The 16,994-nt window shown below is 38.4% G+C and overlaps 1 protein-coding gene and 1 long non-coding RNA gene across 2 annotated transcripts in view; one reads left to right on the plus strand and one right to left on the minus strand.

Moving 5' to 3' along the window:
- The window catches only part of LOC127369769 (B-cell receptor CD22-like), a 48,056-nt gene extending 32,138 nt beyond the window's left edge, over nt 1-15,918 (minus strand). Inside the window, exons 1-7 of the mRNA XM_051411503.1 lie at nt 15,818-15,918; nt 15,581-15,656; nt 14,864-15,247; nt 14,229-14,534; nt 13,866-14,126; nt 4,743-5,048; nt 4,568-4,640 (exon numbers count right to left, since the gene is read on the minus strand). Coding sequence (XP_051267463.1) covers nt 4,568-4,640; nt 4,743-5,048; nt 13,866-14,126; nt 14,229-14,534; nt 14,864-15,247; nt 15,581-15,656; nt 15,818-15,832 — 1,421 coding nt within the window. The 5' untranslated portion in view covers nt 15,833-15,918. The remainder of the gene's footprint in view (nt 1-4,567; nt 4,641-4,742; nt 5,049-13,865; nt 14,127-14,228; nt 14,535-14,863; nt 15,248-15,580; nt 15,657-15,817) is intronic.
- The window catches only part of LOC127369796 (uncharacterized), a 58,296-nt gene continuing 56,241 nt past the window's right edge, over nt 14,940-16,994 (plus strand). The window contains exon 1 of the long non-coding RNA XR_007886118.1: nt 14,940-15,068. This is a non-coding gene — a long non-coding RNA (uncharacterized LOC127369796). The remainder of the gene's footprint in view (nt 15,069-16,994) is intronic.

Raw genomic sequence — 16,994 nt, forward strand, 5'->3', positions numbered from 1 at the left:
TTAAAGTATTGAAACAATGATTCAGCCGCTTCAACGAATGCCTCTTTTATCATCTCTCCGTCTTGGAAGGATTTCTTATTTTTAACGAAGACGTGACTCACCCGGAACGATGCTTCGGTGGCGGTCTTCGCTTTTGTGGTAAGCTTTGAGAAAAAGGCCTGCTGTCCGGACAACTGGGATTTTAGTTCTTGCACCTTTTTCCTTCTCAGTTTGCTTTTTGGTGGAAAGTCAGTGTCGTAGCTTTTATGTAAAGTCCGAAAATGCCGCTCCACATTTCCCTTCTTCGGAATAGCAATGGTTGATTTGCAGATGAGGCAAACGCACTTCGAATAGGACATAGTGAAAAAAAAGTCCTCCTCCCATTCCGTATGGAAGTGGTAGGTTTTGGGCTTTTTACTTGGTCCAGCTCCCCCACTCATTTTTATATAATTTCTTAAGTTTAGTACTATAGAAATAAGTTAGGCTAACTGGGCAACTTGCTATCTTGCTGGATTGTTGCCATAATTAACGTTAATTGCCATAGTAACCTGTTGAGCGCGCATGCGCGCTGACCGGTGTCTCAGAAAAGGCAATTCGAATGGTCATGTATGTCAATCAAGTGACAGCTGATTGGTGTGTCACAAACAGTCAGACGTTAGAATGGATGATAGGCTGACGTTTATTTATTTTTTTAAATGCCATGCGATCTACCCACACCACCTTTGCGATCGACCGGTAGATCGCGATCGACGTAATGGGCACCCCTGGCTTAAACAGTCCATGTTACTTTATCCATTCTTCACAGAATAGTCTGCAACAGTTCATATTGAACCTCTAAACAGTCTTTGAGTAATATCCCACAGGAACAAGAGCAGGATAAACCAAGTGTGTTCCAAACATCTAGGTGTTCGGTGCTAGGCTAACCAACGCATCTTAGCTCTCTGTGCAGTTTGTTCGTGCTAGGTTAGTAGCTAAAGTTCATGTTAGCTAACGTTAGCTACTATAGATAGCTGTGTTCTGCAGCCGTAAGCTAGCTACCATTCAAGCCAACATTAGATGATAACTAACGTTAGCTAAACACAGCCGTCTAGGCGCCAGTAGCTAACCTAACTAACCTAGCACGAACAAACTGCACGGAGAGCTAAGATAGTTAGCTAGCACCACCGAAGTGCGCAGAGCTCAAGCTACAAAACACACTACACAAACACGACATTAGCCAACGTTAGTACTTACTTGTTATTGTCTCCTTCACCAGTGACAATGGGCTGCCTCCGTTTCAGATGCTCCCACATTGCTGTTGTGCTGGTGTGGTACGCCAACTCCATTTGGCAAAGAGCGCAAATAACGACACATTTAAGTTTGGGACTAAATTTGAAGTATTCCCATACCTTCGATGATTTAGGGCGAGCTGTTTTTTTTAGGACTTTTTCTTTTATTGGGGCTTTTATTGGCTTTTATTGGGGCTTTTTTTGTTGGGAATTGTGTGAGGAGGTTGCTGTTTCGTCCTCCATTCTGCAAAGTTTTGGTCTCCCACGCAAAAATATGACGTTGTAAATCCTCTGCTTCAGCACTAAATTCAGGCTGAGGCCTTATTTCAGGAGTGATCTGAAGTGCAAGACTTTGCTCTCCTGGCTGCTGATGGCAGTGTCTCAGTCTCTGATTCTGGTAATGTATCTCCTCATCTGAGCTCTCGGAGTCCTCTGAGGTTTCCTTTTATTATCCTTGTGTCTCTTTCTTTGTTGAATATGAGGGTTTTGTCTTCCCACTGTATTTTGGGCTGGTTCCTCAAGTGGCAAAGCATTACATGGCATTAACATGTTGTGATGATTCTGCCGGTCCCTGTTCCACATTCAGGCTTTACCTCATAAACTGGGCTGTCTTTCCCGTTTTGAGAGACCACAATAAGGTCTGTTGTATGAGCACTGTCTCAGTTTATTTCACTATTCGGCATTCCAAAAGTTATTCAGTCTGACCAGGGATCCAGTTTCTCTTCCCATATGTTTTCACAGGTGTTGAAGCAGCTTCGTGTCCAACACAACCAGGCCTCCGCATACCATGCTCAGAGTCAGCGGGCATTAGAGCGCTTCCACCAAACCTGAATGAATTTCAGAGCAAAGCTACACTTTCACTTGGCTGAACTTGGTCCTCTCTATCTCTCATAAGCTCCTCAGTGGCATTAAAACCTATTATGGGTATCTGCACTATGTCCCTGCTAACTAGTACTGGAACTAGTATCTCATCAGACCTTGTTGTTTTAGCTTTTGGATAACAGAGATGGAGACTAACCCTCAACCAAATCACTAGAAGCAGTATCGGCTGACCAATCACCGGTTTATAGTGTAGCCTTATTTATTAATTATTATTTACGATTCTTAACATTTTATATTAAGTATTAAAATAAATTAATTATTAAATTATGAATTGACAACTGTGTATAAATTGACTGGCAAAATGTTCAACCTGACACAACTTCAACTGCAGCCTATTCTTGGTTATTGAGAGCAGTTTAGAGCTTAACAGTGTTTCCACAGAATGACAGTGGAACTGTAGAAGGTATATTTTAATTTCTATAGCTCATTTCTTGTTTCAACTGTTTAATTCTACCTGATTATCCACCTTATTTTGGTATTTTATTGTTTACTCAAAAATACTCATTCTAAGGTAACAAAAATATAACAATTCTTGTTTTAAGTTAATTATTCACTAAAGAAACCCTTTGAATATTATATTCCATTTCTGTCAATATATCGTCCTAACTGTTACACAATAGACCACACTTATATGTATATGTATCTTCAATTACAGACACAATGTCTTTATCTTTTGCAGTGCAATTAAAATACATGACATCCATTTGTATGATGAAAATAGGATTCACGATACATAACAAAACAAGATTACAATGCCTTGTCAAACATCATCAGAACATATCTCAAAATGAAATAAAAAATAATCTTGCACAAGACTGCTAATGTGTGTGCAGAACTGCTTCTGGTGTCATGTTAACATGTATTTGCATGTCCTCAATCCAGGCTCCATTGTCTACGTCAACTGAAATCAAACATCTTGTATACATAAAACATTAATGCACATTAAATATTCATTCTACACAAATGTCATTTTGTTTTTTAAAAACGGTTCTCATGTTTTCTTCACTTGAGCGTAGAGATTCTCTGCACTGTCTGCAGTGTGAGTTAATCTGTTTGCTGGCTTTGACACTTTGACCTGTGCATACAGTGTTTCCTGCTGCTGTCCACTGTCCTGCATTGAGTCAGAGGACGGTTCAGGTCTCCTCTTGGAGAAGTCGATCTCTCCATAATGGATGTTTTCTTCCTCCTGCTTTGTTTTTCTTGCTGACTCAGTCAGCTCTTCACCTGTTGGACTCTGAACAAACATGAAATGTTGTGAGTATCTGGATGTGGACTTTTATCTGGATTTGGAGTTGTGATCCAGCTTTTACTGGACACAGCAGACATCTTATATTGTATAATTTCCCCACCTGATTCTGTTGCTGAGTTGAATCTGTGGACTTCACTCGCCTCCAACGCACAAGAATGCTGTAAAACAAACCATTAAAGAGAAATCTGGATTAGTATGTAAACTAAGTGTAGAAAATTTGCCCTTTGAGATGTTGGTGCAGAGATGTAAAAATCTTCATCTTGAATGTGACTGTAGCTGAAACTTGAGCCTATCTAACAGTGTTGGGTTTGTTACTCAAAAATGGAATTTATTACTCATTACTCTTTTCAAAAGCAATATTATTGACCTGTTTACTTATTACTCCGTGCCAACAGTAATTTGTTATATATATATTTGCTACACCCCATAACATTGGTAATTGCATTCTTTCTCCCCATAATTCAGACCCAGAATCGAGATTTGTTTAAGATCAAAGTAATGAGCTGAATATAAGTGTTTCAATCTTCCAAGCTAGTTTGCTACTTTGTGACGTGAACAATTACGAAAATAAATCTGGGGGTTAGGATTAGGGTTATTGTTGGAAATCGGGAAAGGGTGGAAACTGAAGTCAGGTTGTAAATAATTATTTTTGGCGGGTTAAGTGTAATATTATTACTGAATTACTGAAATGTATTAATAGTAGCTACAAGAAAGAGATATTATTACTAGTGATAGCTTACAGTCCAGCACTGGTAACTGAGTCACATTAGCTGCTTTTAATTTGTGATAGTTACCAAACACAGACAACCAGGCAGATGAGCATGATGATCCCAATAATTCCTCCAAGAACTGGCCCCCACTGTAGAGATCCATTGGGTGGTTCAGCTCCTACAAACAAACCAAAATTAATTGACAACTAAAACAAAGCATGCAACAAAACTATAGCCACTGCACACATTTCACCTTTTAACGAATTAAGTGTTAGTTCAGTTCAGTTCAGTATTTACTTTTAATATTAAGACGAATTGATGATGTTTCATTGCCGATATCATTTGTGGCCACACAGTAATAAACTCCTCCATCTGTCACATTGAAGCTGTAAAACGGTCCTTCAGATACATTCATGGGTCCATCTTTGCTGTTCTTGAACCAGGTGAAGCGGGAGGGAGGCTTGGCTCTGCTGGAGCAGGTCAGGTTCACCCAGCTACCTGCTGACACCAAACCTGATGGACTGATGGACACTGAGGTGTTTTTCGGAGCATCTGAGGAAAATATGAGATTAACTTTATTCATTAAAAATCAGCTGACATCCCATGAATCATCATGTGCTGACAGGATCCAATAACAAACTCTGGTTGTCTTACATGAAACACTGAGAGTCTTTCTCTCCTCTGCTGTCTTGTTATCTTTTCCTTCATTCACAGGATATCTGACAGAACAGGTGATGTTGTATCCATCATGTTGGTCTGACAGAGTGATGCTCTCCTGGATTTTAGTTGTGAAGGTTCCATCTGTGTTTTCCTCTATTTGGTTGTGAGAGTCTTGTTGGAGATTCCAGGTGAGTTTAGGAGGGGAGTGTGGACAGGGAGTGAAAGCTGAGCAGGTTATAGTGACAGACTGCTTCTCCTTCAGATCACCTGGGATCTCAATTCTGGGGCTCGGAGGAGAATCTGTGGTTGAGAAACAGAGAGAACCAAGAAATATATACATTGTTTTGTTTTTATGTCAAAACTGTCTTGTAGCAACCGATAATGTAATAATGGCCAATAACGTAATAATTCTGGCCATTTTAAATGTAATAAAGCCAATAACGTAATAAAGTTTTTGAGCCAATAAGGTAATAACATTTTGCCAATAATGTAATAAGTTATTATGTTATTGGCTGGTTATTATGTTATTGGCACAGCATTTAAAAACTGTAGGATATGGTGTAAAAATAAAAAATCCCCCATTTAACAAGACAATATTTAAAGTATGATGCCAAAAATGTGTTTGACATCCCCTCAAACCCCTGGAATGCCACCAATTAAGTATTTACAACTTCCAATTTTAGGTAAAACCCTGGATTTTTTAAAAACTCCCTAGACCCCTCTTCAGTACTTGTGTTGACATCAACACCCCAGTTGTAGTTCCTCCGTTTTATGCTTGTGAAAACGTATATCTACCCAATATATCAAATATCACACACTGTCTAATAAATAATTATAATGCATGTATATGATCTATGCTAAGAAAAGACAACAATGTTTGTTTAATGAAGATATTTTAACTAAAACAGGAGACCAGCGCGCCAACTGCTCGGCTCGTGTGACACAAAGCGGACGGTCCTCATCTCCATATTAACGGCCAATGTTGCTACTTCCGCTATCAAAAATAACTTCATGACTGAAGGCGTGATTATTAAAAGCGACATATTTGACGTCAATCTACTGTAGTGCTGCGTTATAAAACACAAATGTCTTTAAGACAAACGATATTTAATTTTACACTATGTGGAATCTGGTGCCACAGCTATGCTAGGCGATAGCCGCGTCCATAGCAACCAAAACGTTTCAGTTTCACATGAAAAAATCTTGAAAAATCTTGAAAAAAAATCTTCGCAACAACGAGCAAGTGAGTGACTATGTACATTCACTGAGTGAATATCATGAAAATAAAATATATATTTCTCACTAGAAATGTAATCAAAACGCATTTTTATGCAGAAACTAACTCAAAATATTGATTTTTTTCACTAAAATGAGAGAAATGTCTGCCATGTTTTTTGTTCTCACGGCCGAGATCTTGAAAGTCATGTGACTTGGACGCAAAACAATATGAAAACAATAGGCAGAAAAAATGTAACAGTCATACAATTTTTTTTTTTTTTTAATTTTTTTTTTTTTAAACACATTTTATTGTTTTTAAGCAGAGATAATACATAACAGAGACAAAACCCCCCACCCCGACCCATTAGACAGCACGTTATACAAAAAAAAATAAAAAATAAAAAAAATACAATAAAAATACTAGTGATAATGACATATGATGAAAAAGTACAGTACTAGTTTGTCTCCAGTCCGCAGTATGTATTCATGAGTTGAGGGTAACCAGTCATCGGCAGCCTATCTGTGTCCCTCAATTTGAGGGAGGCGAGGGGAGGTCTTATTCCAATCAGAAAACTGTCTGCCCCTTAATATAAGATTTTTCAGATCTGCAGGTATATAATCTAGGAAGGGCGTCCATATTTTTAAAAATAACTCATCCTTACCCTTTACGACAGCTTGTAGCCTTTCATGAGGGAGGATATTAAAAACCTCCCTGTACCAAAGGGTGACACTAGGTGGAAAAGCTTTGATCCAGTTTTTCAGTATACATTTTCAAGCAACTAGAAGGAGTTTTTCAAAGAGCTTACAATGTGATGCAGTGAGATGCAAGTCCCTAGACTGAAGGCCTAGGAGGAAGACCCCAGGGTCTTTCTCGATTTTTACTTTAAATATCCCACTGACTACTTTTGAAATAAGTGTCCAAAATCTGGAAATCAGTTTACATTCCCAGAAGTAATGGAAATACATCCCCCTTTCTAAGTTGCATTTGTTACACAGAGGGGAAATGGAGTGGTCAATTTTGTTTAAAATAACAGGAGTAATATGCAGCCTGTGAAGTATCTTGTACTGAGTTTCTCTCAACCGGTTACAAGTAGATGTGGACCTGATAAGGCGTATCGTTGCGTGCCAATCATCCTCAATATATTCATTGTTCAAGTCTTTTTCCCATTTATGAGAGATGTCTGGTATATGGTATGAGACAGAAGAACCAAGAAGTGAGTAAAATGATGCTATAAAATGTTTTCTGTTTTTGCGCTCTAGAAGAAATCTCTCAGCATCAATGTAAGAGATGTTAGTAGAGAATGAGGTGGTCTGTAAAGACATAAAGTGCCTAATTTGTAAATACCCAAAAAAATGGTGCTTGGGAATACTGAATGTCTCCTGTAACTGCTGGAAGGACAGTAAGGTATTATCTCTCAATAAGTCGCCAATTACATGAATTCCTTTGTCTCTCCAAGAGAGGAATGTGGGGGAGCTGACACCTGCAGGAAAATCAGGATTTTGAGTTATGGGAGACAATAAAGACTTCACAGTTTTCCTTCCCAGGTGTTTAGATATATCATGCCATATCCTGATACTGTTATAAATGATAAGATTGCCTTTTACTTCTGGGTTTATCTTTTTTGCCTCACATGTGATTAAGCTCCATGGAGAGTAAGGGTGGCAAGCCCAGGAATGAATACAGGTCTCTCTCTTAGCATAAGAATGTAACCAAAGCCAGAAGTGGCGTGCATGACAGGCCCAGTTATAATACAATATGTTAGGCATAGAAAGGCCACCCATGTCTGTAGGTGATTGTAATATCTTAAGCCTCTGCCTAGGTTTTTTGCCTTGCCAAATAAATTTGGAAAATGCCTTCTCTAAGTCTAGGTTGATTTTCCTTGATAGATATAAGGGAAGCATTTGCAAAGGATATAAGAGTCGAGGGAGCACATTCATCTTAATGAGGCTGATTCGACCAAACAGGGAAAGGGGTAGGTTCTGCCATCGCTCCAGGTCTCTCTTAACTGAAGTACAGATTGGGGCCAAATTTAATTTTTGCAGATCCCTCAAGTCTGGGGACACCTTTATCCCCAAATAAGTAAAGCCAGATCTCGACCATCTGAAAGGGAAGTTCTCCGGAGCCTCTGTAGTACTCAGGGCACCCAGTGGCATAGCTTCAGATTTACAAAAATTTATTTTGTAGCCAGAGATGTTACTGAACTTATTAAAAATATTCATAATTGCAGAAATTGATAGCTGAGGGGAGGACAGAAACACAAGGATATCATCCGCGTACAAGGCAATTTTGTGTTCCTTATGTCCTATTGTTATTAACAGTCATACAATTTAAGGGACATTATTGTAACCCTCTACGTTTTTGCACTTTGGACCAACGTAGCCAGGGTACATTTTTATATGAGACTGGGTTGCAAGGAGAGAGAGTGCTGCATAATACACACCCTTGATGAATGAATATGACGACTATGCCATCCACTATATCTATTTTTGATGAGCAAACTGCACAAAAACAAAAAAAAAAATTATTTCCAAGAAATGCAGTCCTATTTATGTATTATCAGATATTAATGCTGTGCCAATAACGTAATAACCAGCCAATAACGTAATAACTTATTACATTATTGGCAAAATGTTATTACCTTCTGGCAAATTATTACGTTATTGGCTTTATTACATTTAAAATGGCCAGAATTATTACGTTATTGGCAGGTATTACATTAGTGGCTGTTATTACATTATCGGTTGCTACATGCCTATTTTTTGTTTTATTCTAAACAATAACATTATAGACTGACTGAAAGAAACAAAACTCTCTTACCTTTAACTGTTATTTGAAGAGGATCACAATCAGCTGTTGCTCTGAAAGGCCAGTTCATGATTCTGAAGTAGTATGTGTCTGTATAATTTGTGATTAAACTGGAAAACAGAGTAGTGCAGTTTTTCTGACTCAGGTTTCCAGTAATACTCATTGGATACGTGTTAACTGTCTTACTACTGTTGAAAATCACATTGTTTGGATTATTGCCAAAATAGGGATTATTTTTTATCCAAACTCCAAAGGTTTGTTTACTGCCGTCAAACTCTTGTTCTGATTTAGCTCTAAAGTTACATGGGATTTGCAAACAAGATCCACTCAGTGCTTCCATATTCTGTAGTGTAGTAACGAAGAGCTTTGTGTCTGGAGGACAAGCCGCCAAAGCACCTGTAAAATCAGACTTGGGATGAACAAAATGTGGTAAAACGGAGAAAAGGCCAAAAGATAAATTAAAAGTACTATTTTGCATTGTAATCTTGTTTGAATGTACTGTTTTTCAATGATTCATTCTTATTGGTTTACAACAAGCAGATAACAACCTCCCCTTAATCCTCCTTAATGAACCCGACCCCAGTGGGGGCCGATCCCTTCATACCCACCAAAAGATTTCCAGATAATATGTCAGTATTGTAACAGTGACACAAGAACTCACAATCATTTAGGGTAAAGAACATTGTGCTTTGTAAAAGATAAACAATAAATGACTGAACATCAGCTCACCTGAAAGAAAGAAGACACTCAATAACATGTTGGCTGTCACCATATTCACAGACAGGACGGCAATCACACTCATCACCTGGATTAACAGACACAACAGTGCAGTTACAAAGTATTCAATAGCTCTGTACAACCACAATTTACTGTGTTGTAAGTGACAACCAAAGTCTACACAGTGGGAATGAATACGACTCTCTGGGTTAAATAAGGAATAAAATGAGTAAGTAATTCTGTTTTACCAAAGAAGCCCACATCAAGCAACAATCAGATCCTTTCGTTGGTGGTTTTAAAGTGAAAATGGTTCCAATTTATGAATTTGAGCTGAAGGGCAACAATCCAGTTCAACAAACCAACTTCCCTGTTTCATTGTGATTTGATATCAAGTCGACTTCCTCCTGTACGCTTAAAAACCACACAGTCCAGTTGGTTTTTATATTGGACAAATACAGGAAGTTCTCTCCTTTACTGCTAATATTCACATTACTCTACATTACTGAAAATGAATTAAAACTATTATGTATTAAGAAAGAAATTGTCTTCCCCTAATGTGCTTTTTTAAGATATTATACCTTCATCATTAAATAAATTACATAATGAGTCACTGTATATACACAGATACACATATTATACAAATGATGCTCAACTGCTTTCCTCGTTGACACTTCCTCATCCTCTCAGATATTATTTAGACAATTCTAACTACAACATTTTGAAATATATTTGAATACAAAGAAACACCAGCAGACAAAGGGGAATGGAAATAGGTGGCATAACTCATGCCAGTCTTAAACTGCCTGCAATCAGCTCATTCACCCTCCCCGGTGTACATAACAGCTTCTCATCAGCCCATCTTCCTGCAGTATATTCTCTTCATTTACCCCTCACCAGATTGTTGTTCAGCCATCGTGGATTGTAACTCATCTGCCAGTCTTCCTACTTGTCTGTCTGCCTGCTTGCAACCTCTTTATTCACCCCCGCTCACACCAGCCACACTCCTCCACTTCCACCATTACCCCTGCTGCTGCCAGATCTTCATTCCCTGGCATCAGCCCTCATCTAAATCCTCTTCACAAACAAATACTCTCTACTTACTAACACTACCCTGGTCTGTGTCCTGCCTATTGATCCCGCTTGTTTGTAATATGTACTTTGTATGGTTTGAAAGCTGCTAGATGTAACTTCACCCACCTACTGGACAAAAAGGACCTGTATCCGTATCCAAAGGTATACAAGTTTCTGGATCTGCATCCAGATCTGTATATCATATCAAATTCTATCATATACAAATAAAAGTCTGTAACCTTCTGCAATATGGAAAGTATCTGTCTGAATACAAATGTATTACCACCATGGATGTTTCTGTATTGTTGTGCATTTATTCTAGTGCCCATGACTGAACTACTGCAGAACTACAGACAGTTTAGTCCTGTGATGGCCGCCCTAGCAGCCACACACTGAGGCAAAAGCACATGGTGGTAACTCTTTCATTTGTTTTATCGTCTGTTCCCCCTGTGTGTCAGAGTGGCCTGATCAGCCACTATTTAACTTTCCCAATGTCTCAGTTTAGTTAGGTCAGTTTGGTTGGTTGGTTTAGTATGTTCAGTCCGTTCAGTTAATGTAGCCTGAGTTAAGTTCTGTTTAGTTGACCTCTTTTATAGGCCCAGAACATTTTGTAAATTTTGTAAATTGATTATTTTCACCTTTTTTTTTTTTTTTTTTTCACTTTTTGTGAAAATTTACCCTTGACTCCTCATGCCTGCCAGCTCGGTCCCTGACAAGTCCCTACTGCTCATATCCTATGAGCAAAGAAGTCAAATATTATGAAATCTTAAAATCTTTAGGTTTCAAATAACTAATTCATCCTATAGGATTTTCATTTATAACACAACTCATTGCAAGCCTTTATACATATATTAAATAACTAGAATAAGTGATAAAAAGTTTATGTTGCATGAAAAACTGCATTTTTATTTTATTTAACACACATCACATACATCTAATTATAATAAATCACATAATCTAAGAATATGTTTGATATCTTAAGAAAAGAAACAGCAGAGGTTTATAAAGTATTTGAAAAAAATCACTAAGTAAAATTACAAATACCATAACTGAAAATGACTTTGGTAAAAGTTAAAGTCACCCATGAGAAAAATCACTTGAGTAAAAGTCTTGAATTAGATCACATTAGATGTACTTAAGTATCAAAATTCTTGTAAAAAAATATACTCAAGTATCAAAAGAACAAGTACAAGTAAAGTACAAAGTATTTTTATAGTGCGCATAAAAATAAGCAAAACAGCTAAAAATGGTTCTCCCCTTGTTCTCTTTATTTCACTTTCAGGTGAATGAAATAGATGTGGTATGATAAAACAAAAACAAAAAAACATCTGAGCAAACATGTAGAGTGAGTGAATCAAGTGTCTCGTGTCTGCCTGAGAACATAACTATAAATAAAGCGTCTGTCTGCCTAAGACCGCAAAAAAATGCCTTCTATCTGCCTCAGAGAACACAACTAAATTAGGTGCCTTGTGTTTGGTTAAGAATACAACTTAAAAAATACATTCTCACTACACACAGCACCATCACTGCAGACTGGTTGCACATCACTTTTTATGTTTTAGGATTTTCACCCATCCCAAGGTAGCCAAACATTGTTGCCAGGTATGACCACGGTGGGTGACTGTCGTCTTCTACCGAAGGAGATGTTGTCAGTTTGGTAACGTCTTCTATGTCTTCCTCATCAACGTTAATTGTTAAAGTCTTGATTAAAAAAAAAACTCAAGTAAAGTACAGATCCTCAAAAAAACTACTTCAGTAGTGTCACGAAGTACATCTACTTCGTTACTATACACCTCTGTAAATCAGTTCAACATAAGAAAAAATAATTAAACATGTTTTTGCTTTTGAGTTATACTCACTTTAACAAAGAAACAGAAGAAAAAACATCACATAAAAATAATATTCACACAAGTCTGGGGTCATGTTTAAAGCAAGTAGTAACATTAAGTATTTACAGGCCGGGAGAAAACTAACAAGAAGAAACTTCAGACTGAGAGATGAATACAGAAGAGAAGATACAGCATGTCGTTCCTGTTACACACCACATCTTCCTCCTCTCCTTGTGACTCATGTTGACAACTCAGTCACTGTGTTGGCATAGTGTGACTGTACTGACAACTCAGTCACTGTGTTGGCATAGTGTGCCACTACTGCATCCTGTGGAGGTGAAACAAGAGAGAGTGGTGTTAGTAAGGAACTGCTCCCGATGAGCAGATTGGTACCCTGCATTGCAGCCTCCACTGTCAGCGTATTAATTTGTATGGGTGAATGTTGGCATGTGTGGTAAAGTGCTTTGAGTGGTTAATAGACTAGAAAAGAGCTGCATAAATGCATTACATTAACTGTGGAATATAGTTTCTATCTATCTACAGGTATCTTTTTCGGATGTTTCGTAATCAGAAATCTGTGTCTTTGTGAATGAATAAATTGGATCCTGATCCCAAGAGACATCAAAGGTGGGCTATGTAATGCATAATTGATAACTTCTCTCGCTGGGTCTAATTCAAACAGCTGTGTCTGTGACATATTCTACAGATGTACATCGAACCAGCAGTGAAAGGTGTAATGTTGCTGCTATATTGTCGATATGATGATAAACAGATCACTTTCACAATCTATTTTTGCTGAGAACCACATGTGGGAGAAATAGGCGTTGCTCACACAGGCTGTTTGGTTGCTTTAACCTTTTAACCAAAATAAAAAGCAACATTTTCCATGACGCACACAGGCAGTGTGTTCCGGCCGTAAAGTGCTGCACTGCATTGTGGTGTGGTGACGCTGCAGTAGGTGGAAACTGTCCTTTCAGCATTATCGCTTTTCAAGGATTATTCCTTTATGAATGCTGAACATCATATTTATATTGATATACCTCTCCTTAGCAGCTTACCTTCATTGGTTTGGTGGAGTGTCTTAATCGAAACCAGCTGGAAGAGAAAGATGATAGAATTAAGTGTTTGAGTTCATGCTATAATGATACTGATCTCATACAGTCAAACCACATTTAAAATTAGACCCAATCTGCAAATAATTATATGGAAAGGTTTGTCTCACCACTCAAAGATGACCAACACACTGATGAGCATTATGATTCCCACGATCTTCAGTATAACATGGACGCCAAGCAGTTCAAACTGTTGATCACCTGTAACACAACAGCATGGTCACCTTCTGAAATGGTATTGCTCTTCCTCCATTTGGTTGTGAGAGTCATGTTGGAGAAACAAACCAAATATGAGAGACTACTACAAGAAGAAGTTTCTTTTCAAAGATCAAAGTAAATTTATTCAGTCCAGTTCAGTATTTACCTGCATCAATAAGACGAATCACTGATGATATTTCATTACCGATATCATTTGTAGCCACACAATAATAATCTCCTCCATCTGTCACATTGAAGCTGTAAAACGGTCCTTCAGATACATTCATGGGTCCATCTGTGCTGTTCTTGAACCAGGTGAAGCGGCTGACGGGAGGCTTGGCTCTGCTGGAGCAGGTCAGGTTCACCCAGCTACCTGCTGACACCAAACTTGTTGGACTGATGGACACTGAGGTGTCTTTAGGAGCATCTGAGGAAAATGTGAGATTAACTTTATTCATTAAAAATCAGCTGATATCCCATGAATCATCATGTGCTGACAGGATCCAATAACAAACTCTGGTTGTCTTACATGAAACACTGAGAGTCTTTCTCTCCTCTGCTGTCTTGTTATCTTTTCCCTCATTCACAGGATATCTGACAGAACAGGTGATGTTGTATCCATCATGTTGGTCTGACAGAGTAATGCTCTCCTGGATTTTAGTTGTGAAGGTTCCATCTGTGTTTTCCTCTATTTGGTTGTGAGAGTCTTGTTGGAGATTCCAGGTGAGTTTAGGAGGGGAGTGTGGACAGGGAGTGAAAGCTGAGCAGGTTATAGTGACAGACTGCTTCTCCTTCAGATCACCTGAGATCTCAATTCTGGGGCTCGGAGGAGAATCTGTGGTTTAATCAAACACATTTTATACTAAAAGTAGATTAAAAAAGACTTAACACTTTGTGTTTTGAAATGCTAACACTTCTGTGCCAAAAGTGCATGTGCACTGCACTATGAATACAGTTTGTTCTGCTTTTCAGTGTCTCAGAATTTGACAATTTTAATGTCAAACTGTAACAATAGACTCAGTGTTTAATCAGAATTTAAATTTGTGGTAAAGTGAAAAACCTCCAAATAAGATAGTGTGTGCTAGGCCAAAACTGTATCTGATTTCACTTTTTATTCTAAACAATAACATTAAAGACTGACTGAAAGAAACAAAGCTCTCTTACCTTTAACTGTTATTTGAATAGGATCACAAACAGCTGTTGCTTTGAAAGGCCAGTTCATGATTCTGAAGTAGTATGTGTCTGTATAACTTGTGACTAAACTGGAAAACAGAGTGGTGCAGTTTTTCTGACTCAGGTTTCCAGTAATATTCATTGGATACGTGTTAACTGTCTTACTACTGTTGAAAATCACATTGTTTGGATAGAGGTCAAATCTGTATTTAGTTTTTATCCATACTCCAAAGGTTTCTCTTGTGCTGTTAAAATCTTGTTCTGGTTCAGCACTAAAGTTACATGGGATTTGCAAACAAGATCCACTCAGTGCTTCCATATTCTGTGGTGCAGTAATGAAGAGGTTTGTGTGTGGAGGGCAAGCAGCCAAAGCACCTGTAAAATCAGACTTATAATGAACAAAATGTGGAAAAACGGAGAAAAGGCCAAAAGATAAATTAAAAGTATTATTTTGCATTGTAATCTTGTTTGAATGTACTGTTTTTCAATGATTCATTCTTATTGGTTTACAACAAGCAGATAACAACCTCCCCTTAATCCCCCTTGATGAACCCGACCCCAGTGGGGGCCGATCCCTTTATACCCACCAAAAGATCTCCAGATAATACATCAGTATTGTCACAGTGACACAAGAACTCACATTCATTTAGGGTAAAGAACATTGTGCTTTGTAAAAGATAAACAATAAATGACTGAACATCAGCTCACCTGAAAGAAAGAAGACACTCAGTAACATGTTGGCTGTCACCATGTTCACAGACAGGACGGCAATCACACTCATCACCTGGATTAACAAACACATCAGTGCAGTTACAAAGTATTCAATACGCTCTGTACAACCACAATTTACTGTGTTGTAAGTGACAACCAAAGTCTACACAGTGGGAATGAATACGACTCTCTGGGTTAAATAAGGAATAAAATGAGTAAGTAATTCTGTTTTACCAAAGAAGCCCACATCAAGCAACAATCAGATCCTTTCGTTGGTTGTTTTAAAGTGAAAATGGTTCCAATTTATGAATTTGAGCTGAAGGGCAACAATCCAGTTCAACAAACCAACTTCCCCGTTTCATTGTGATTTGATATCAAGTCGACTTCCTCCTGTACGCTTAAAAACCACACAGTCCAGTTGGTTTTTATATTGGACAAATACAGGAAGTTCTCTCCTTTACTGCAAATATTCACATTACTCTACATTACTGAAAATAAATTAAAACTATTATGTATTAAGAAAGAAATTGTCTTCACTTCATGTGCTTTTTAAGGATATTATACCTTCATCATTAAATAAATTACATAATGAGTCACTGTATATACACAGGTACACATATTATACAAATGATGCTCAACTGCTTTCCTCATTGACACTTCCTCATCCTCTCAGATATTCTTTAAACAATTCTAACTACAACATTTTGAAATATATTTGAATACAAAGAAACACCAGCAAACAAAGGGGAATGGAAATAGGTGGCATAACTCATGCCAGTCTTAAACTGCCTGCAATCAGCTCATTCACCCTCCCCGGTGTGCATATCAGCTTCTCATCAGCCCATCTTTCTGCAGTATATTCTCTTAATTTACCCCTCACCAGATTGTTGTTCAGCCATCGTGGATTATAACTCATCTGCCAGTCTTCCTACTTGTCTGTCTGCGTGCTTGCAACCTCTTTATTCACCCCCGCACACACCAGCCACACTCCTCCACTTCCACCATTACCCCTGCTGCTGCCAGATCTTCATTCCCTGGCATCAGCCCTCATCTAAATCCTCTTCTCAAACAAATACTCTCTACTTACTAACACTACCCTGTGACAAGGCGTAACGGCAGACACCCAGACAGTATGAAGGTTAAAGGGGGTTTTATCCACGCACACACACACACAGGGATGAGGGGCGGCCACGCAGGAACGGGTGGGTGAGATGGCGGAAGAGACCGGACACAGGGCGACACAGGAAGCCAAACTACAAGGACCCAATACTGAGAGGAGCCACGAGTTACCACCACATAGGCTGAAACAATCTGGCAGAGTGGGAAAAACCGGGTTCTGAAGGCTGAGGCATGATGAATGATTGAGAGCAGGTGAACAGCAGGAGAAAAGGAGGCCGCACCCTCAGGCACA

This window comes from Dicentrarchus labrax, unplaced genomic scaffold (genome assembly GCF_905237075.1).
Source record: "Dicentrarchus labrax unplaced genomic scaffold, dlabrax2021, whole genome shotgun sequence".
NCBI classification, from domain to species: domain Eukaryota; kingdom Metazoa; phylum Chordata; class Actinopteri; family Moronidae; genus Dicentrarchus; species Dicentrarchus labrax.